Source organism: Telmatherina bonti, assembly GCF_933228915.1.
Source record: "Telmatherina bonti genome assembly, chromosome: 15".
Taxonomy (NCBI): domain Eukaryota; kingdom Metazoa; phylum Chordata; class Actinopteri; order Atheriniformes; family Telmatherinidae; genus Telmatherina; species Telmatherina bonti.
Genome location: NC_136613.1, coordinates 14,336,527 through 14,359,120, shown reverse-complemented (window position 1 = coordinate 14,359,120; position 22,594 = coordinate 14,336,527). Strand labels below are relative to the sequence as shown.

At 37.6% G+C, this 22,594-nt stretch overlaps 4 protein-coding genes across 4 annotated transcripts; all 4 read right to left on the bottom strand.

Annotated features, from left to right (window-relative positions):
* Nucleotides 1-731: 731 nt before the first annotated feature.
* katnal1 (katanin p60 subunit A-like 1) lies at nucleotides 732-10,824 on the bottom strand. The gene is made up of 11 exons (XM_079253691.1): nucleotides 10,763-10,824; nucleotides 10,059-10,232; nucleotides 7,909-8,069; nucleotides 7,267-7,429; nucleotides 7,040-7,161; nucleotides 6,839-6,944; nucleotides 4,614-4,772; nucleotides 4,404-4,530; nucleotides 4,146-4,280; nucleotides 3,837-3,963; nucleotides 732-1,830 (listed from the first exon to the last, which is right to left on the bottom strand). The coding sequence occupies exons 2-11, from the start codon at nucleotides 10,218-10,220 to the stop codon at nucleotides 1,632-1,634; spliced, it is 1,461 nt and encodes a 486-aa protein (XP_079109817.1). The 5' UTR covers nucleotides 10,221-10,232; nucleotides 10,763-10,824; the 3' UTR covers nucleotides 732-1,631.
* Nucleotides 10,825-11,740: 916 nt separating this feature from the next.
* On the bottom strand, nucleotides 11,741-14,270 carry LOC306766175 (ras-related protein Rab-33B). Its single transcript, XM_079253805.1, has 2 exons — nucleotides 14,006-14,270; nucleotides 11,741-12,930 (listed from the first exon to the last, which is right to left on the bottom strand). The coding sequence occupies exons 1-2, from the start codon at nucleotides 14,261-14,263 to the stop codon at nucleotides 12,484-12,486; spliced, it is 705 nt and encodes a 234-aa protein (XP_079109931.1). The 5' UTR covers nucleotides 14,264-14,270; the 3' UTR covers nucleotides 11,741-12,483.
* A 3,766-nt stretch (nucleotides 14,271-18,036) lies between these two features.
* Nucleotides 18,037-19,908, bottom strand: kbtbd7 (kelch repeat and BTB (POZ) domain containing 7; the record flags this gene model as incomplete). The annotated part of the gene is made up of 1 exon (XM_079254472.1): nucleotides 18,037-19,908. One exon carries the CDS (start codon nucleotides 19,906-19,908, stop codon nucleotides 18,037-18,039), a length of 1,872 nt encoding a protein of 623 aa, XP_079110598.1.
* Nucleotides 19,909-21,413: 1,505 nt separating this feature from the next.
* Nucleotides 21,414-22,159, bottom strand: LOC306766813 (uncharacterized protein; the record flags this gene model as incomplete). The annotated part of the gene is made up of 3 exons (XM_079254663.1): nucleotides 21,414-21,648; nucleotides 21,896-22,059; nucleotides 22,139-22,159. The coding sequence occupies 3 exons, from the start codon at nucleotides 22,157-22,159 to the stop codon at nucleotides 21,414-21,416; spliced, it is 420 nt and encodes a 139-aa protein (XP_079110789.1).
* Between the last annotated feature and the right edge of the window lie 435 nt (nucleotides 22,160-22,594).

The window sequence follows — 22,594 nt, the reverse complement described above, 5'->3', positions numbered from 1 at the left end:
TCTAAGAAGACTAAAAGCCCCATGCAACAGTAGATTTGTTCACAAAGAACCCGCAAATAAAGGTTATGCTTAAAGCTTTAAATAAATCACTAAAACCTGCTGAGATTTTGTAATGCTGTGATTAATAAGATAATTTATAAGGATTGTGAAATAATATATAGATAAAGTAGAACCCACTCAAGGCTAAGAATGGAACAAAAAATAAAAAACCGTACTGGTGCCATTAGGATGTAAAACAAGTCATCATCCATCTTTCTTCTTAATTGCTTCGTCCAATTAAGGGTCTCAGGGAAGCTGGAGCCCATCCCAGCAATCATTGTACGATAAGCAGGATACACCCTGGATGGGGTTGCCAGTCCATGACGGGTGAAACAAGTCAGTGAATGATAACGCTGAAGAAATTCCTATTCACTGTAAAACATCTCCTCAAATATGGGATTTACACTAGACTGTAATGGGAACAATTAAACAAAACAATGTATTTAAGTTAGAATTAATAGTTTGTTTAATACAAACAGCCTTAAAAAAACACAATGAGCCAGTGGCCTGCCTATCACAATTTGTCTCAACACAACTAAAAAAAAAAACCAAAAACAAAAACACAAACACAGTTAGTCACAAGAAAACAATGTACTAAAATTCAAGTTTGTTCAGTCCATTGCAAATACATTTACTTCCCCAGAAAATACATTTAAAGTGCTCATATCACTTCTAAGGAGACTAAAGGCCTCATGCAACAGTAGAGTTGTTCATACGTAGCTTTTACAAGTGATTTTAGTGGAATAATCACCCACTTACAGTAATTATTGTAATGACCTAAGTAGATCTGCAGTTTAATAATGCTATAAACTAAGTAACTAAGTAAAATTCTTAGAGTTGATTATCAGTGCTTACAGCTTCTATAGATTTTATGGCAATCGTAAATTTAGAATTTGTCAGGAAAACAGCTGCTTCATGCTCTTTATACAGGTTTCTGTCCAATATCCCTACTCGCATGACCAAAAATTTACTATTTTTTTTCCCAAGTCCCTTAACATGACCTCATATCCTGTAAAATTTGTTGTGTTTTTAGATGCTGATTTCTAGCACCAAGCCCTGATACTCTGTGGTGTGAACATTCAATTTTTCCTGAGCTTTATTCAAATGAAAACCTCCTACAAATGGAGCAAAACAGGAGCTGTTACATATCAGATGTGTCAGTAATCAGGATAGTTTTTCCCATGTTTGTCTACACCAACCACATACAAATAAGTGTCAAAAAAGGAGAAGATAGAGACAAGCACGTGAGCGCTCTCTTGCATGAGGCCTGCTGTGAAAACTACCATGTAGTCCTTACTTGTGAGATTTATGCTACATTTAACGTGAACTGTTTCTTGTATCAGAGGCATTCACTCTAGTTGAATTCAGGTCATTTAAGTCAGGCAGCAGCTGGATGACTGTAATTTCTACATGTAGCATGAAAGTGCATGAATAAAGCAATTCAAACTTCTCAACATGTTCTCTAAAAGGCACCTGTCTTCTGATGTAAATTTTATAATTCCTGTTTTCCTCTTTAAGTTCTCTGAACTCCACCTCTTCCAAATTCGCGCCCCCTCCTCTACTTCCCCTCAAGTCCATTTGCTACCAGTTTTCTACACTGACCCAAATTCAGCCATCCAGGCTTCATATTTTTCAAGGTCTGCAGCAGAGACAGATTTGGAGATCTTCTTGAGTGTCAAGGTGAAGTCTTCCATGGTTACAGGCATCTGCAGCTCGTCTTTGGACAGGGCTCGTATTTCCTCTGGGCTCAAACCTTGGATTCGTCGACGCATTGCCATCATGGAGGCATCCCTGCACGACACAGGATAGAAGACTGTTACTCATCATTTGCAGTAAATAGCTTTTGTATTTGAAGAGTTGAGCTGCTCTGGAAAAGAAAATCCTGCAGGTGATGTCTGTATACTTGTTCAATTTAGATGAAGATGTCAGAGAAGAGCAGAAAATGTTTGGCAACTTCAAGTTTGTACCATTTTCTGCATGACTGCACCAATGCAAATAGATATGAGTAAAACAAACACCATATTTCTTTAAATTAAATTCACCAATATTGTTTTTTATTGTTGATTATTTTACAGCTGATGAGACAATCAGTTTGCATAACCAAAGAATTTCTGCACAAACTGTTAGAAACCGCCTTACGGAAGGTCATCTACATGCTCGTTTTCATCGGGGAATCAACCTGACTGCAGTTTGTTGTTGTAACCAGCTTGAGTGGGCAAATGCTCACATTTGATGGCATCTCGCAAGGTGGAGAGGTGTTCTCTTCACAGATGAATCCTGGTTTACACTGTTCAGGGCAAATGGCAGACAGCGTGTGGCGTTGTGTGGGTGAGTGGCTTGCTGATGTCAACGCTGTGGATCGAGTGGCCCATGGTGGTGGTGGGATGGGCAGGTGAATGTTATGGACAACAAACACAGGTTCACTTTATTGATATTTTGAATGCACAGAATGCCAGGACTAGATCCTGAGGCCCGTTGTTGTGCAGTCCATCCACCATCACCTCGTGTTGCAGCATGATAAAGCACATGTTGCAAGGATCTGTACACAATTCCTGGAAGCTGAAAACACCCCAACTCTTGCATGACCAGCATACACACTGGACATGTCGCCCATTGAGTTTGTTTGGGATGCTCTGGATCAGCATTTACGACAGTGTGTTCCAGTTCCTGTCATTATCCAGTAACTTTGTGCAGCCATGGAAGAGGAGCAGACCAACAGTCCACAACCGACAACCTGATCAATTCTATGCGAAGGAGATGTATTGCACTGCGTGAGGCAAATGGTGGTCACACCAAATACTGACTGGTTAGCTGACCCTCCTAATAAAGTAAAACTGCAGATTTTAGGGTGGACTTTTATTGTTGTCAGCCTAAGGCATGCCTGTGCAATAATCGTGCTGATCGGCATCTGTGAGGTGGGATGGATTATCTCGGCAAAGAAGATATGCTCACAAACACAGATTTGGGCCTTGTCCACATGTGGCTGGGTTTTTGTAAAACCGAACATCTTCTCTCCCTCAGGCCAGTAAAAAAATGAGTCCACAACACCTTGTTTTTCAAAAATAAATCCACCAACACCTATCCGCATAACCACTTGTTAAGCACATTCATAAGCATATCACACCATTAGGCAACGGATGCGTCCCTAAGCCTATCCAATCAGAATAACGTCACTTCCACAAAACACATAACATGCCTCGAACGTGATGTGGTTAGGTGGTGGAAAAAAACTTTCCTTAATTGCGTCCTTCATCTTTGGTCATCTATGTGGAGCGGCACTGACGGGAATGTAAAAAACAAACCAAAACAAAGGACCCGGACAACGGATAAAGCCAACACAGTTTTGAGGATGTCCATGCCGTTGAAAACAAAGGTTGCACATTTGACATGGTATTTTCTGTCACAGACAGTGACATTTTAAAACCTAAAACCGCAGTTATATAGTATGTCCACATGCAGAAATGCAAATGTAGTATTCTCAAATCTTCACCTTGGTCAGAGGTTTTTTAAAGAATTGTTGATTGCGTATATCTACGTTTTCGTGTTGATGACAGACCAAATTAGAGGAAAATATCTTTGTTTTGTGAAATACCCTGCCATGTGTCAACAGGACCGTAGACCGATTTGTGAACAATGTTTGACGGAAATTTTCCTTTGCGTATGTAAAAAAAAGTTTTAGGTCTTTCATCAGGAGAAATGGGAGCAAACACTAAAGTGCGGTGTTTATATTTTTGTTCAGTGAAAGAGGTGAGCTGACAATCTGACAGTTTCAACATTTGGTCATTTTGTACACATACCTGCAAACATTAGTGATGTCTGCTCCTGAGTAACCCTCAATTTTTTCAGCTATGAGGTCCAGGTCTACATCAGGAGCCAACTCCACCTCCTTCAGGTTGATCTTTAAAAGCTCTACACGACCCACAGCTACACACAGACACAAAACAACATTAATTACATATTAGAAAGGTACATTTGAGCCTTATTTAAAGGGAAATCGGTTTTCTTTACATTAGATAAGTAAACAAAACGGTGCAAAAGTCCACATTATGAGGCAGTATTAATTCTCCCTATCTTGTGTTCAACCTCTTGGACAGCTGAGATGTCACCTGTGGGCAGAGGGATGTAGATGCGCTTCTCCAGCCGTCGTCGCAATGCTTCATCAATGTCCCAGGGGAAGTTTGTAGCAGCGAGGACCATAACCATCTTAGAGGGGTCATCATTTTCCAGGGCTCCTCCCACACCTGCAAACCGCATTAAATTACATTTAGGAAATGCCGTTCAAATCCAACCATAGTAACCCCCCTCCACTTAATTCCTCTGCAATTCCTGCATAGTTCTACGTTCTTATTTCTCTATCCACTAACCATCCATCTGAATCAGAAGCTCTGATTTGACTCGGCGGCTGGCTTCATGTTCATCAGAAGTTCCTCTCCTGCCACAGATGGAGTCAATCTCATCTATGAAAATGGTTGTTGGAGCATAAAATCTGGCCTATAAGAAGAAATAAAGAAAAAGAACTATTGTATTTGCTCACACACACTCTACGCAGTTGGCAGATTTGTGAAAACACTCACCATTTCAAACAACAGACGAACAAGTTTTTCAGACTCGCCCCTGTATTTGGAGGTGAGGGTGGAGGAGGACACGTTGAAAAAAGTTGTCCCACATTCTGTGGCCACAGCTTTGGCTAACATGGTCTTCCCCGTCCCTGGTGGACCGACCATTAATACACCCTATAAGAACAGCGAACTCATAGTCAAATAAGCACAAATTTATGCAATGCAGGATGAACGTTAGTGGACAAATGTTCATAATCTTTCCAATTTCTATCACTTTTAATTTCAACACTCCCATTGGCACCTAGTTGTGATTAAGGGTTGGTACAAAGGCAAAAAAATAAGGGGTGACCAATCTGAATGAAGCTCAGCTCTGATGGGAAAAGCTAACATTATACGGCCTTTTAGCATGTATATATGTGTTGTATTGTAATATCTATGAGACAAAACACCCTGAAGCAGGATAGATCTTAAACAGATCCACTATTTTAGTATGATTAAGACTGTCATTGTTTCTGTTCCAATGTTTCTGCATCTGGTTTGTATCTGTTGCCATAGAGATTACATGTACCAGACAAGGAGGACTCGGTGAGCCATTATATGTCTGAGAAAGTGCTGCCCCCTCATGCCTCAGAATCCTGTTATACTAATGTGTGTTATATTCCCTGAAGGTTACATCAGACTAAATCACAGCAGGAAAGGTGGGAGTGGACTTAATAATCAGAAATACAGAAGGATATACATGACTGAATATCAGAGCCAGTTAAACGATTACCTCCAGCCTACCTGCACACTCCTTAATCCTTATTTTATGTCCCATTCTGGTTATCTAAAGACTTCAACTGCAGTGTGTGAAGCTCAATTATGCATGCATACTTTCAGATAAATGATAAGCACTGTGTTGTAGTGAGAAGAAAAAGAATTGACCTTCACATGATGGGCCTGGGGAGAAAGGCCTCACATGATGAAGTTCAACAGAGACAATTTAAAAAAAAAATCTGGTCATTTAGCTGAGTTCTGTGGATGTAATAGCACAAGCATGCTGCACCATACAAGCTAGGTACAGCATGCAGTACAAATGTCTTCAACCCCTTATTTCTTTATATTCTGCTACCAAGAAGCCAGCATTTTTGTAGTATTTTAAAGTTGTCTTCAAGAACAGTTCTTTCAGCTTTCTGAAAGAAAGTATTTTAACATTTGTTTATATTTGGGTATTTAAACCACTTTAGGATGACACATTTAAACACAGAGAACCCCCCTAGCTCATCATATAATATACTACATGAAGAACCAGTTTTACTTTGTTAGCATGTGATATGCTATCAAGTTAATTTAGCTGGAACTACAAAAAATGCCAAATATGAAACATTTCTAATGATTGAAATAGATTTTTATGCCAAGAAGGTAATTATGAATGAGTTATTAGCCCCATACTCAGAATATTGCAATGTGATGTGTCGTTTAGCTTTGAATCTTTTTGAAGAAAATGGTCATGTGGAGACAAAAAAGTTGTAGAATTAAAAAAAACCAAACAAATAGCAAATAAGCACTACCTAAAAGTGATTTTTTGGATAAAGCGAAGAAAATCCAGCAAAGATCTGACAGTTCTGAGAGTTGTTTCTGGTCCCTTTGTTAATCCATCTGTTATTTGAAGCCTAATCAGAAGGGGTCTGCATGCAAGGATAGCTGTACTTTAGGCTTTTATAAGCCGTTATTAAGGAAGGAAGGGAACCAAGGAGACAAGAATGCCAAATGACACATGAGCTGGACTGAAAACCAGTAGCACCATGTCTTATGGAGTCATTAATCGTCCCCTGGAGTCTGGACCACTGAAGCAGTGTGGGATAATCTTGACAGAGAACGGAACAAAAGGCAGCCAACATCCAAAGAAGGGCTATTGAAGTTGGCTGATTGTGGATGTTGAAAGAATAAAAAGGTGCTCACAGCAAATATTGACATTTCGAGCTAATTTTAAAACTGTTGCACCTGTTTCCTGGTAATATGTGAAGTAATGAGGTGAATTAAAACTTTTACACATTACCGCGTATCGATAAGTTTGATCGTAAAATGTGCAACATTCTCAACTGAAATGAGTCAATCATTATTTGTTGATAAGAGAGATTTATATTAAAAGAAAAGACTTTAAAGGTTTAAGAAATGGTTTAAAGGTATCACTTTTGATTTATATCATTTCTTGCTCACTTTAGAAAAGATAAAAATCCAGTTTTCTATAGAAAGACTACCTTCCAAGGTCGACGAATCCCCTTAAAGAAGTCCGGCATCCACATGGGCAACACCACTGCCTCTCTCAGCAACTTCTTAGCATCTTCCAGATCAGCAATGTCTTCCCTGCAATTTCCAGAGAAATATTAGTCAGCAGCACGTGGAAAATATGCCCCAGTGGCAAAACATAAAGGTATGTAAGTTATAAGGTGCCTTCATACCAATGTACATTAGGGTTGCGGGACACTATGTCTCTTTCCAATGAATCCACCAAGTCGCTGTCATGTCCTGTGCCATCAAACTTCTTCTGCTCTGCATCTCCCTGTGCATCTCCTTTCTTTCCCTGATTGACAGCAAACAAACAAACAAAAAAAAAAACATATGCTCATTTCCTCAACAGTTCATCAGTATACCCACTCTACCAACTAGTCAGCTGCTGCTGTCTGACCTTATCATCTTTGGCCTTTGTGCCCTTTGAGTCTTTAGTCCCTGGACGGTCGGCTTTAGGGTTGGCCTGTCCACGGCCTCCGGGCCCTCGATGCTGCAGACCAGGAGAGTCCTTCCTTTGCTGCTTTACTCCACTGTTGGGCCGTTTCACTGCAACAGGATTCCTACAAAGGCCAACATACGCACACACAGACAGGAAAACAGGTAAACAAATGAGCAACAGTTGCACACATCTGCAAAAGATTTCCGATAGGAAGACTGAGGAAATATAATTGAACTGTTAATGTTCCCACAATGTAAAACAGGCTGGTTCACTTCAGGGGTAAAGCTTGTTACATTGTGCTCATAGAGATAAAACAGATTATGCAAAATACAACTCTTTGGTCTGCCTAGTGCTTCCTTCTAAAGATGTTTTGCCCAACTGAATTATTTTCATGATTAAAAACAGAAAAATAACATATGTCATTGCTTTTTTTTTTTTTTTTTTTTAAGCTTCCAGTAACAGTATTATGTGGATTTAATGTTTTATAATATTTTGATTTTCATAGAGTCCGATAAGTAAAGTTCACTGATATATTTAAAGCGACAGTACAAAGTAATTTCTTATGGTTTTGTAGATGTAACTCAAAAAAACCCCACACACCTGTGTTCTGCAGGGATGGGTGGGGGCCAAACTGCTGGATCCTCAAGTCGTTCCTCTGGCTGAGGAACAAGGATGTCAAACGTCTTCTCGGATTTGAAGCTCTCATGCGTCCCCATGATTCCTTTCACTTGCTCATATTCTTCAGTCAGCTCTTGCCTGACCTGTCCACACAGTTTATTTTGTCAGCAATAATAACTCTCACATCCAACTGAAAATAGAGCCATTAATGTGCATAGATCAAACCAGACTAGGCTTTAAGTCATGCCTGGATGGAAACTTAGTTAACAGATTTAATCAATAAAATATGAATTTAAAAAGCATCAATAATCTTGACAGTCAAAAGTACTGCCATGCTCTGAACTGAAAAATATTTACTCTTTCTTCAGGCAATATATTCAGACATGAACAAGTCTAAGCTGTAGTAATGACAGTCTCGAAAACAGGGGTGCCCAAGTCCGGTCCTGGAGATCTATCATCCTGCTGTTTTTAGTTGCAACCCTTCTCCAACACACCTGAATCAAGTAAGTGGCTCATTAGCAAGCCTCTGCAGAGCTGAATGACATGCAGAAGAGGAATTCAGCTATTTGAATCAGCTGTGCTGGATGGGGGTTGCATCTAAAGGTTGCAGGATGGTAGATCTCGAGGACTGGACTTGGGCACCCCTGCTCTAAAAGGTATTTGTAGTAATCTTGAAGTGCCTGTTAGTACAAATTCTTTCCCTCTTAAATGACTATACATGAAAGATTTGTTTAAAAAGTATGCAGGAGATATTTTCTAGTAAATGACAATTTAAAGCTTTCTTCAAACCATTTCCATCTGCACCAACCATCCTTCTATGCTATCCATTGCTTCCTTTGGGTTGCTGTCTTGCTCCCTCATAAATAGTTTTCTGACTTAAAGTAATATACTCTCTATGCATTTAATGCCTACAGGGCTAAAAGTAGTACAATAACCCCTCAGCAGGACTGAACTCACACAGTGTTCTTCTCTAGCTAGGGTGGTCTTTCCTGTAATGAGCCCCATGTTGTCAGTATATAGAGAATGATGCACTGCATTCCCAGAGATCTCTATTTCAATTTTCACTGCCCATAAAACATTCCCATAAAGGCTATGGCTTAACTATAACAGAATTGCAGTATTAGTCTTTTTGAACCTAACTTTTATTTACAGTGCTTAACCTACACCAACCAAGGTGTACTTGCTTCAGTAGTGTATATGGTGCAGGCTGAAGTGATTGATCAGAGAGAATATGTAGTTGTCAATTATGTCAGTTATGTTTGCTTTATCCAAGCACAACTATTTTGTCTGTTTTTGGTTTGTTAACACTGTATAACTATTATGTGCCTTTACATGTTTGAAATGAATTCAAATTCAGTTCAATAAAAAGTCTGTTTTAAGTAAATAGATGCCTTGTTTGTATGTGCGTGTTATTTTTACATAAAATACACACCAAACTTAATAAACTTTCCTCATTGAATTTCTTTTTGATGCCACATCTTGGAGGCATTTGAAGATCTTATGACCATGAAATATCTTGATAACATTCCAAACTATTGAAGCAAGGTTGTCAAGATCTTGGCGATTGTCTTACAGCTTCTTGAATTGTAATCTTTCTATGCTGTAAAGCCATCATTTATTGGTTTTGTCCTAATTTTCTTATTTTCCATAGCTGAGTCTTTCTAGCTTTGTATTTTTCATGTGCAACTAACATAAATTTGTCAAACGGCTGCCATAAAAACAAAAAAGGGGGTAAAAACTAATTTCCATTTAGCCTGTTCAGTTCTTTTTTTTCCTTTTCCATATTTTGATGGATTCAGTGTAATTTATATGCATACATAGCTGATAGAAGTTCAAAATAATTGGTCTGCAAGTGCATTCAATTTTATCTAGGCTAGAATTGCATTAATAACAGCTTTTAGTATGAAACCAGAGGACAAGATAGATTGCTATCGGCTAAAACAGATTCTGTTGGATGGGAGAATGAATGCATTGATATACAGATGAGCAGATGGATAAATAAATAACAAAACCATAATAAAACAAGTGGGAATAACAGATTTAAATTTTGGCGTAGTTCATGAATATTTGTGCTGTTGACCTGCAGTGAAATAAATGGTGTATGAAACTAGAGAAGAGTTTGTAAGATTTACCTGTTGCCATCTGACTTTCAGTGCAGGGTCTCTGAGGGTCTGACAGTGCTTGTGAATTTGCTGAATGACACCCTGGTAGTACACAATGGAAGAGTCATAGTTGCCAAGAAGGGCATATTCACGACCCTTCTTGGCGTTGTCACAGATCTCTGCCAAATTCATGCTGAAAACCACCTACATAAAAAGAATATATTAGCACCTGTACTGTCTGTGGACGGCATCAATGATTTAGCTGATGCATGTTATTTACAACGTGTTAATGCAATTTCAATTATTCTTCTTGTAGTAAATTCAATTAAAACATGATGCAGCTACATGAAAGTCAGTAACATTTCTATTAGATCATAAAACAGAAGTACCTGCTACATGACACTTAAGCTAGCTAGGAGAGATTTTTTTAGGAGTTTTTTAAAAAAAAAAAAAAAAAAGATGAACCCGTTTTAACACAAGGCTAAATAAAGCCACTATTTAAATTAGCTTCCTTACGTATTTAAACGCTGCAATTTTGTTTGAACCGGATTTAGTTTGTTTTAGTAGCTTGCTGCTAGGTCACAGACAGAAAACAAAAAGCATCGTGTCTGTAAACGTCGCAGTCTAATCCTCCCAACACGCAATAAATATGCATGTAGACAGACACAGCAACCAAAGACGTAAAATACATTTTTTCGAAAACGCTGCAAGGTGGATTTAAGGATCATACCTACATAAAAAGTGTCTTTTAGTTAGATGTATTCTTTTTAATAAGCCGTCCAGGACTCAGCGAAGTGTTACCATGGCCGCAAACAGACGCCGTGTGAAGAATACAGACAGCTTGGTCACCGTGCTCATGTCAAGGACCACTGAAAAGCTGGTAAATATTAAAACAGGATTTGACGTTGGCGCGCATCAATGGAGAAATCTGTTGGGAAAGTGCTACAAATTCAGAATAATCTCAATTTGGTCTTCAGTCTAATGAATATTCTGAAAGTGCATGATTTTGTTTATTTCTGGCTTTTCATAAACCACATAAATTGAAAACAACTTTTGAATATTGCTAGTTTACGTGGTTTATTAAACGCATCATCACATCAATAGTTAATCTAGAGTTAGCCACTAGTGGTCGCTAAAGCTAGGTAAAATATTGGGAACTGGTTTTATTTTATCAGTGGGGGATTTTAATTACCTTTTCTTGAGCTTATTAATTCCTGTTATCTTTATTTCTTTACACTGCATGAGTTTTAGTAACAGATAACTTTAGATTAGATTTAGTTCAACTGCTAGTTTACCATTGCGTGTTCAATATGCATATGGTGATAGATAAGTCACCATATCACAAAATACTAACCCATTCCACTATGCAGCACATATTTAAGAAATAATTACAGCAATAAAATACAGCTGGGCAAGAACATACATAACAAAGTTACTGCTTTGATAACTACTCGTCCTTGTAATAGCAGGGACCTCGTGAGCTGCTGATCTGCTTGCCATATTTACCGAAGCAAGCCAAGTATGTTTAGCATGAATCATCCACAGCTCATATTACTTTCAAACCAAAACAACACCAGAAACCTCAAATATCAGGACACAAGATGCAGATAAGCTCTTTTATTAAGTTGCAGCTTTATACTGTCAAGAATCTCCATACTGTTGTAAAGTTATTGCATCACTGTACACATGCAATGCAGTTATCAGATGGGATGTTTGCTCATCACATTCACTGAGTTTGTATGTGTTCATGCTTATCAAGTAAACTCTGCAGATTTGCTTTAATTTCCCCAAACACAGCTACAGTACTTGTGTACTTGGTTTTGATTTAACTCCATTATCAATGACCAATGTTAAGTGCAAATTAGATAACAAAAAACCGAACCAGCCAACCAACAAACCAAAAACACATAAAAACAAAACAAAACACAACCCAGGAGCCGCACCATAACTCATGCTGCCATTAGTTTCTCACGAACCGTAAGTTTGAAACACATTTAAGAAAATGGTTGCAGTTTTATTCACAGTTTTAAGATTTTTTCCTGGTCCCTTTATACACACAAAGATAGCTTTTCCCTTCATTTGCTGTATTTTGTAGATGATTTGTAATACTGCAAGATGGGCAATGATTGCATATAATTTATAATCATTCATCCACTCAAGTGCAAAAACTTGCATTTCATTGCAATGTTGGTTCAAGAGTCTGCAAATGTCTAGGTCCATATAGTCACTAGCTGTGTCTCAGCTCAAGGCAGCGAGAACTATAAAACCACAAGAAACTTTTGTCTTCTATATTTTTTTTCTTTTAAACCAAACCTAATTGCAATGTTTGTAAAACACATTTCTCAGAACCCAAAAGTACACATAAAACACATTTCTCAGCACCTGTTTTTATTCTTCAAGGCTACAGCAGCCTTCGCACACACTCTAATTCCACCCATTCCCGCTGCAGGTAACCTCAGCACTGGCAATATGTTGCCTCTTGCTCCTTCTGGTTCCACAGCTGCCTGAGGTTGCTTTCACTTGGCTGCTTGAGTTTCAAAGACTTGTGGCTCTTCAGTCTATAAGCTAAAGTCAGAAAGATAGAATCTACATGCTCCTTCTCAGCGGGATCCTTAGCTGAAGTCTCAAACAGTGGGAAGTCGTAGCTGTCTGCAAGACACTGGGCTGTTGATGTAGGAACCTCCCGTCGCTCCTTTAGGTCACACTTGTTTCCTACCATGATGCGGGGTACCAAGGGCCCCACAGAGTGCCGGGTGCACTCCTCAATCCACTCTGGGATGCTCTCGAAGGAGGAGATATTGGTTACATCATACACAAAGATGACGGCGTGAACGCTGCGGTAGTAGTGCTCCACCATGCTCTTCCTGAATCGCTCCTGACCTGCTGTGTCCCAAATCTGCAACTGGAAACGATACAAAACAACTCTGAATGTTACTCATGGGAAAAGTCTAAATTTTTCCTATGCACCCAATAAAACTGGTTGAATGAATCCAAACTAACAACATGGAAACTCATCTTATAATGCTCTCAAACACTTGCCTTTATTTGTCGTGTTGCTTAGCTCTTTTCTGCATTTATCCTAATGAGCACATTAACATTTATAAAGAAATAAAAATGATAAAACTGAAAAATGCTATGTTTAGGCATGGGAGAATAGGTATAATGCCTCACATGCCTAAATAACAGCATAGCTATACTGTATATTTTCACAGCATTTATTTTGACACATTAAAATAATTCAGAATGAATGGCTCAATTTAATTTCGCTACACCAGTTTCTAATATTCTTGGATTTTTCACGTTTGACTGTTTCGGCTCTCTAGTACTTAAATCGGCAGGCTGATCAAATTTTAACATTTGCAGGCTGTAAACCAACATTTTAATGAAATGCTCAACAGGATGTTGGTGGTATACAGTGTTCCACAGAGTCACAATTAAAGGAGCCACTGACTTTTTTTTTATTCTGGAAACCAATAATTTGGGCTTTACACAGAAAAAAAAAACAACTGATGTAATAGCGCTATCATTTGAACGGGCTGGTTTACTGGGATGCTAAAAAATAAATAAATGAATGAATAAATGAATAAATAAAATCATCAGATCTGCAGCCAGAGTGATGCGTAAACAGGCGACAGAAAGAGATTAAATGATATTGAGACACTGGAAATCAAAGCTTCATTATTATCTTCACAAACCTCGCTTTCATCACAAGAAGTCATCATAAAAATAATATTTTTTTTCTTTTTTCTCTCTCTAATTTCCTAAATGTAGCTTTCCTTTTTATATTTGGAAAACATCTGATATTTAATTGGAAGAAGCCAGATCATGTTATGCTAGCAGGTTACCTTTGGTCATCTGAAAAATTCAGGCTAGTGGTTTTCCAAAGGTAACCATAAAACACGGCTTAATCCCGAGACAGAGTAAATTGGTCATAAAAGCAGTTGAGTGTCTGTGTGTTTGTTTCTGTGTCTTTTCACCTTGATGTTCTCTCCATCCAGATCCACCGTCTTCTCCCTGAAATCGACCCCGATAGTTGCCTCGGGGTTTTTCAGGAAAGTGCCTCCGCAGAATCTGTAAGTCAAACACGTCTTCCCCACATTTGAATCTCCAATGACAATTATCTTAAATATCCGAGCTTGAGCAGTGTCATAATCGTGATGGGAGGAGAGCTCTAAAGAGTCATTTTGACGGAAAACTGTGTCAAATTCTTCCTCAGGTTTGTTTTCTATTGCCATTGCTCATCTTCTCGCGGTCCGGTTTATGTGACCGCAATGAAATGTCGCGAGAATTTGAAAAATCTACCGCTGGATGTCGCCAGAGTTGTCAAACAGCTGACTGGCCCGAGAAACTACATGCATCAGTAATTTGTTAACAAATGCATGTAAAATGGGGAATATATTCTAAACTAAGCCATGGATACAAGCAAATAAATAAATAAGGCATGAAAAATAAAATTATTTATACATATTTTAAAATGAAAATTGCTGCCTTGCTCCTGAATTTGAGAGATTGTATAAAATTTGACAAGTGCTTTAAGCACAATTGATTATTACTTAATAGATAATGCGGTACTGTAAAGAAAACTGTAACAACTTCATGTATTACTAAACAAATATTCTTCCTTTGGAAAAGACTACAGTCTGCATAGAGATTTTACCGTATGCTGTAAAACCATTGTAATTTGACCTCATACATAATTTTACAGCCAAAAAAGAGAAACATTAATATGTTAAACATGAAAGTTGAAAAATCAAATTCAAATCAACATATGTATAAATATGCAAAGTCATGAGCACTGATTTAACACAATTGAACACAGGTTAATTGAGTGCGCAATCAATACTAATTATTTTCCTCCTAAATGACTGCAGGTACATGTTGTCCTCCAGAAAAGTTTAAGTAACACTTTTTCTTTTTGGCTATTATACAAAGCTCATTATTTTGATGGATCATCTTATCTTCATTTATCTACATGATAAATTTTCAGCATTGCTTGTAAAACTACAGAATTAAACCCTTCAAAATGCACACAACTACACTTCTGCAACACATAATGCACTTCTGCATTTTTTTTTTATTTTACACTGAAACAGCTTTATATCTAATGAGTGAGTTCTTCATTTAATACAAATTCACAAATAACAGTCTCAAGACTATATTTATTTACCAGTTTATAATACACAACCAGCTAAATTTACTATAAAAAAAGAAAGAAAAAAAGCTTTTATGTTCCATGTAGTCCTTGAAGTGTTTAATCTAGACATGTTATCCACTTCTTTAGTAAGTAGTAGAATAGACAGATCAGAAACCTCATTTAAACTCTGAACTGATGAACAAGTGTAGAGCTTGCCTGGTGATGACAATGGCTTTCTAAACAGTGTTAAGACATGTCAACAAAACATAACCCAATTAATCAGGACCAAATGATTCTCAAAATCCAAAACACTATATTTCAATTTCTTATTATAACAGACATTAAATAAAAATATAGATATAAAAACACCCAATACTTTAAAATAAATGTTATTAAACATATAATCTGTCATCAAATCAGTCTATTCGTTAAACAAAAAGAAATTCAATCATGGCAAACAGGCTTTTGAGAAAGCCTAAACCTGAGAGGGTGCACAGTACACTTAACACAGTAGTTTCTCAACTCAGGCTGTGTGTTGCATCATATAAAAAGACCACAATATATAAAGCCCTGTTTTTGACCAGTTGTATTTCAGGTCATAAACATCAGGCACTTGAGCTGCTTGACACAGAGGTTATGATTTTACACAAGCTCAGGGCAACTGTATGCACATTTTTTGTTCAAGCTTAATAAATACAATTATTTTGTCACAAACATGTTCATATTTAACACAACAGAGATTGTTAAAGGATTAAAGGGGCCCTTTACTGATTTCATTTTAGTTTGCAAGTAATACAGGACATTATTTGGCATGGGTAATTTTCTTTATATTTTAAATATCTCCAAGTTCTAGTAGATTTGTTGACACTAAAAGTAAACATCAGTGTATTCATTTGTAAAACACAGAAAAAAAAACTTTTTAGGAGACAGCTCAGTCACTCATAAAGGAAAATTGGGGAAATGATACAAAGATTAAAATGAGTAGTCAAGTAGCCGAACAGTGGAAAATTATTAACTATTCTCCTCACTATAGTTTTTTATGGGAAAATACATCATGGTCTACAGGTCTACATTGGCACATACTCATATTTATAGGTCTTAAAGTTGAGCTACTGCCATTAATTACCTGCTGCCAAGCTAAACCATGGTTTCATAGTTCCATGCACACATGGATGATTTCTTTTCCATCCAAGTGTGCATTTAATCTTTTAATTAACCGTCCCCATAGTTAACACAGTCTCAGCTGAAGAGAGTTAGATGAGGATTCTCTTCTTTAACAGCTTTTACTTGTCAAAGTCAGGAAAGCAAGAGTGGAAGTAAAGACATTAGCAATGACAATGTAGCAAACACTTGAAAAACCTACTTAAAAAAGATTTCTCTGCAATGAAAGTGTTTTCCTTGCAGGTCTAGTTATCCATCTTAAACCTGCAGTCACTTCTCTTGAGTTATTGAGTAATCATGGGTCCTTGATGAATCAAGGACAAAGCCCTTCCTACTTGGCACCTGTCCTTACTGTAATACACATACACACACACATTATATATATATATATATATATATATATATATATATATATATATATATATATATATATATATATATATATATATATATATATATATATATGTATATATATGTATATGTATGTATGTATATTAAATATATATATGTATGTATATTAAATATATATATATATATATTAAATATATATATATATATATATATATATATATATATATATATATATATATAACATATATATATATAACATATGATGCCAACTTTGCTTTTATCTACATTTTTGAGATGTACAATTAACTACAACATTCAAACCACTTAATTGTGTTAGTAATGTACTTTAAATACTAATGAAACAGAACTGTCTTGTGATGTCTAGCATTCAGATATGCGGATAAAATCCTTTAGGTTCAGCAGGCTGTAGAATGGGGCTTCATTCAGTCAAACGCATATTATCCAGTGGCTGATTAATGAGGTTAAGATCCAGAGAAACTTTCCTTTCTCTGTCAACAGATCCTTCTTATTTTTAGTTTAGGCCTCCTTTTTCTCCTGCCTGCAACCCAGAAATGGATCTCAATACTCTCACAGGGTATCTCAATTCTTAAAATACTAATATATGATGCACAGTTGTATCTTTCATCTTCAGTAACACTGGCATAAAGTGAAGCATGGCATCTTATCTCTGTGGTTACTTTGTATAAAATTAGTCAATATATATTAGGAGGCTGTAACCAAAAGCCATCTAATGATTACCTGATGAGGATTTAAAACAATCCCCTATAGAGATATCACCTTTTGTTTGTAGGAATATTAATTCCCCTTTCTGAATGTCTCATATTCACCTCCTCTGGTCACATAGGAAATCAGAGGGTTAATGGCAAAAATACAAAAATTAAAGATATACAGATTGAAAAATGGGATGTTTTTGAGTTGCTTAGAGGCAGCTTTATTATTTTTTTTTAATTTTGTCCAGCTGTAGAAGGCTGAAGTCATCTTGGAACAACAAAACTGCCATAAAAGGGAGTGTGGTAAGATTGTAGTTCTTAAGTAACAGCCATATAAAAACCAGACCCTAATATTTCTCATCAAAACATGGCATTGTAAAGGAATCATAAGCATCATTCATTTTATCTGACAATGGTTTTAATGTTACAGCTGATTCAAGTAGTCTTCTGCAAGCAACCAATTTGTGCTTTTAAGTTAAATAATACCTTTAACATAGTAATAATACTGTGACCTCCCTTGGTAGACAAAAAACAAAACAAAAAAAAACACACCCTGTAAAATCCCATTAAATCTTAAAATATGCTTAACTTTTTCTTTTCTTTTTTTTTTTTTGGACACACACACACTTTACTACCAGTTCTCATCTGAGAAAGAGCTTGAGCTGCCAGAATCAGAGTCTGCATCTGTCAACCCATCCAAGTCCCAGTCAGCACTTGAGCCGCTGTCATCGTCCTCCTCTGTGGAGAAGCTGTGAGCATAGCCCAGACATGCTGGGTACACGCGAGTTGAGACACAGACAGGTCCCAAGGTGGACACGTACACCGCCATGATGTTTTTCCATGTGTTCTTCTCAGGGTCATATTCATGGATGAGGACTCTGTTCTTGTTGTGCTGAAGTAACGTCTGAGTGAGGAGAAGCAGCTTGTTGTTGTGCTGTATTACTTGATAATTCAGAGCACGACTATCAATAGGAATGTCTCCCAACCTCTTCCATTCCCCTCTTGTTGGGCTGTAGGCTTTCACCACGGGGATATCACACACACAGATGATCTGGTTCTGGAAAACACAGGCTTTGTGGAGCTTGTCTCTTCTGAGTGATCCGCAGTGGCGCCAGCGGTTCCTCTTTGGGTCGTAACAAAGCATTCTCCTCTTGTTCACTACATACAAGTGGTCATTTAGTGCCACAACCTGCATTTTACCCAAAGAGTGAGGTAGAGGAGCCACAAATGTCCACTGATTCCTCTGGATGCTGTAACACTCTACCTCCTTTAATCTGGCATCGGTAACTGGATTTCTTCCTCCAAGAAGGTATACATGCCCATTGAGGTAGCCCATCCCTGAGTGTATTCTGCCCAGTGGTCTCTCTGCCAACTCTTGCCAGCTGTTGAGAACATGATTGTACAGCCAGAAGTGTTTGGAGAGGTGGGAAGCTAGGTAAAGGTTATTTTCAGGTGTTGCACAGGCAATTAAAGACTCCATAGTCGAACGCTTGTAATCCTGATTACTGAGATCTTCTAAAGGAGGAGCCATGAAATACTGGTCCTCAGAGTAAGGGTCACAACACATTATGTTGTCATTCGGTAGACCAAAGAAAAGAATCATCTCTTTCGCGCTGACACCTATTCTGTGTTTTGGTACATCCAAAGCTGCTGACATTCCACAGCTGTCCCCTGTAGACCTGTTAAAAAAAGATGACAGGCATTTCTCAATCAAAGGTCGTGCCATCAGACTCTCCAGGTAACACTTGTCCTTCTCGCTAAATAAGTTCCAGCGCACACACTTCAGGGCTTGCAGTGCTTCCTCTTTATTCAATGGCGCATTTGCCTCTATCCACTGTAAAGCAGCTGAGCAAACCTTCTTCTCACAGTCCACATCCAAGGTATCCAGAGACAACAACCCCTTCAGCTGCACTAAGTCCAGCTCGCAAAGGAATCCTCCATTACACACCTGGCTGAAGTTCCTGGCTATGAAAGCCTGTGCATTCTCCTTCAGTTCAGGATTGTCATAGGTGTCTGCAAATTTCAGTATCCCAACACAGTTGGAGAGATCCAGCCTCCTTGTCATAAAACTGGAGCAGGCTTTCCTGATATACTCGAGCTGGAGCATGTTGGCTGCTGCGTACAGTCTCTGGACGTTGTTCTCCGTGATGGTCACCCTGCCTGTGTAACAATAATCTATGATGACGGACATGGACTCAGAATCCACCCCGCGGATGATGACCCTCTCCTGCATGCTCTCATTGAGCCCCCCGGTGAACATGCTTTTGAAGTAAGGGCTGGCAGCAGCAAGGACGTTCCTGCTGCACAGGAAAAGTTGTCCAATGTCACCTCTGGTCAGGTCACTGCTTTGCTCCAGAGACTCTTCTTCATATTCCACTCCAATAGTAACATCCCCAAGCAGCCTGCAGTCGTAGAGCAGTTTCAGCTCTTTCATCAAACCTCGAGCATGATTCACATCCTCCAGCACCTCGGGTCCATTGAAGCAACTCAGCGCCGAAGCCATTGCTGCAACTTTAGTGATCAAGATGCTGTTTTATGTCGGCGAGGAGCTCAAAATTGAAGCTGTCAGGCGGTAAACATCCTCACGACCGTACCAGAGCTTCTGCAGCGATACTGACACATCCGCTTGTTGATGGATGTCACAAAATATGCTGTGGATAATACATTACCAGCGACTTAATGACGAAACAGTCGCCTCTGAAACCATTTCTCCGTCTCTAAACTACAATGTTATCGCATTGAAATCACACAGAAATTATGCATTATATGTAAAGAACCACTTTCAGAACAGTGACAGTTTTCATCGATTTTTTTCGACGCTCCTAAGTAGTAGAGCTGAAACATAACAAGTGACAATGTCTAAAGAGATATTTGAAAGGAAATACTAAAATAAAAGCATATTCCATTCGTGTGGTTCCCAACAGCAGCTTTCTAATCTAGTTTTAAGATAAAAGATGAATTAGTCATTTTCAATAATTATTTTTCAGTATCGAAACGTTCCTTTAATCGAAGATAGTTTTCTAATTTTACATTTAAAAAAAAAAAGCATGTTATTTTGAAGGCAATCTTGCACGGCTTCCGCTTTGGCTCTGTGTACGGTCTAAAAACCTTGCTAGGAGAGGTTTCGCCTTTTTTGATTGGTGTGTCAAACTGGGTCAACGGGTTTGGTTGATCGAGACATAGTAATGACTAATTTTCAATAATTTTGTTTAAATTAATATTGAAACAAAAATTTATCTTCTCTTTTTACATTTTTGATTTTATCGTATGGCTGTAAAAGTGTAAATTTCAGTTTTGATATTAATTGAAACAAAATTATTGAAAACTGGTATATATATATATATATATATATATATATATATATATATATATATATATATATATATATATATATATATATATATATATATATATATATATATATACATATACACACACACACACACATACATACATATATGCATTTAAAGAAATACAAGCGAGTGAGAGGCTAAATCACTAGAATAAAATTAAAATTTTAGAAGACATGCAAAACAATTATGAAGAAAAGGACAATATCCAAAAAACATATGTATATGTAAAGTGAGAAGATCACATATGATCAAATCTAAGAAAAGAGCAACAAAGTAACAAAATATGTCTTATTTACAAAGACTCAAAATGACCTAAATCATTCATAGATAGTAAAATATAACATCAAAATCAGAAAATGAATGGAAAAATGACCAAGAAGGGACCCCCTCTTTTATCTTTGGGAGATCAAATTGGAACTTTTTTACGCATCACTGTCCAAGGGATCTGTCCTTCCATTTTAATATGACTACCGGTAATAATTATTTTTCTATTACAAATTTTACCTATAAACACATCTATTGTTCAAACCATAGTAAAATCATAAATTGCTTTTTTTTAGTGTCTCAAGAAAAACAAAACCTCCAATGTGTCATTTTAAGAAGATTTTGTCACTTAGGTACATTTCATAGGGTACATAGAAATATTTGTGTCCCTTTAAGTGAATCTCCGGTTGAGGTCATTGATTCTGCGCAGTGCGTCTTGGTTGCGAATGGTCTTATGGACTGTGATGATAAAGGGGAAAGCAGAGGGAAGCTCCACCCTTTTGCTCAGCTTCTGGTGACCCCAGTGGAGGCAGTGCAGTTTCTCAGCCAGATCACGTCTGCCTGCTTGCTCCAGTCCATCTTGCAGCAGCTTGGTCTTATTGGGCTTGTCCCAAGACTTCTCATACCTTTGAAGTGGTTGAGATTATTAGAGTCAGAGACTTCCAATGTCAAAGCCTAAATGATCAAAAAATATTTCAAAACACAAGAAACTTGCAAAACAAATAATATGTACAGTTTTAAGCACCTATTTGAATTAATAAGGAATGCTACAGTTTTAAACAATCAATTGACATTGGCTTTGAATGTGATTTTGACAGAAAAACTGCACAGATCTTGTTATCATCACAGCATTAAGCTTCAAACATGGTGTACCAGCTTTCCAACATGGTCCTGGCCTGCACGCTCTTCTCGGTAGAGCTGGCATGGAACCGCCCTATCTCGGTTCTGTTGAAACCAAGCTCATATGCCAAAACTGTCCACTCAAAGCCGACCTGCCTGGAAATCTCTTGCAGGGTCTTCAAGTTGATCACAGCATCCTGATATACAACAAAACAATACAAAATGTCCCAGTGATCTGAAAAGCATAGTATTGAAAAGCAAAATGGTCGCACATACCTCTTGAGCTTTGTTGGGCATTATCAGAAATTCCTAGAACTCAGCAGTCAAGTCACAGATCAGGCATTTGTAGTCCAAATTCCAAGCAGCAGGTAAAGATTTTAGATGCCCACCATAAGATGTGCTTATGAAAATGTACAAGACTTAGGGGTTACTGGGGAGATTTACTGTAAACACAACGGAAAACGCAAGCTTGTTAAAGATTACTTCCCTTTTCTCCCTCTGAACTCCAAGTGAGGGTAATGACCGGTGAAACTCTATGCTTCACTGCCATGTAAACAAGAGGAATTAACTTTTGATATCCATTTTTTAAACGTTTCAAATTATAGAGCAGGTTACATGTTACATAATTTTTTTTATTTTTCACAAGGCAGTTTAATTAATTGCAGTATTACAAATATTTAATGACCAAATTTGTAATTAAAGAGGAGTTTTCATTCTTTAATTTTTCTTTAC

What these genes read in the sequence shown, in the direction of transcription:
- katnal1 (XM_079253691.1), bottom strand. Translation starts at nt 10,220, where the DNA reads ATGAATTTGGCAGAGATCTGTGACAACGCCAAGAAGGGTCGTGAATAT. An exon ending in GGATTCGTCGACCTTGGAAG is followed by an intron (nt 4,773 to 6,838) that starts GTAGTCTTTCTA and finishes CTGTTCTTATAG; the next exon opens with GGTGTATTAATGGTCGGTCC. An exon ending in TTCGTCTGTTGTTTGAAATG is followed by an intron (nt 4,531 to 4,613) that starts GTGAGTGTTTTC and finishes TTCTTCTTATAG; the next exon opens with GCCAGATTTTATGCTCCAAC.
- LOC306766175 (XM_079253805.1), bottom strand. Translation starts at nt 14,263, where the DNA reads ATGGCAATAGAAAACAAACCTGAGGAAGAATTTGACACAGTTTTCCGT. An exon ending in TGGATGGAGAGAACATCAAG is followed by an intron (nt 12,931 to 14,005) that starts GTGAAAAGACAC and finishes TATCGTTTCCAG; the next exon opens with TTGCAGATTTGGGACACAGC.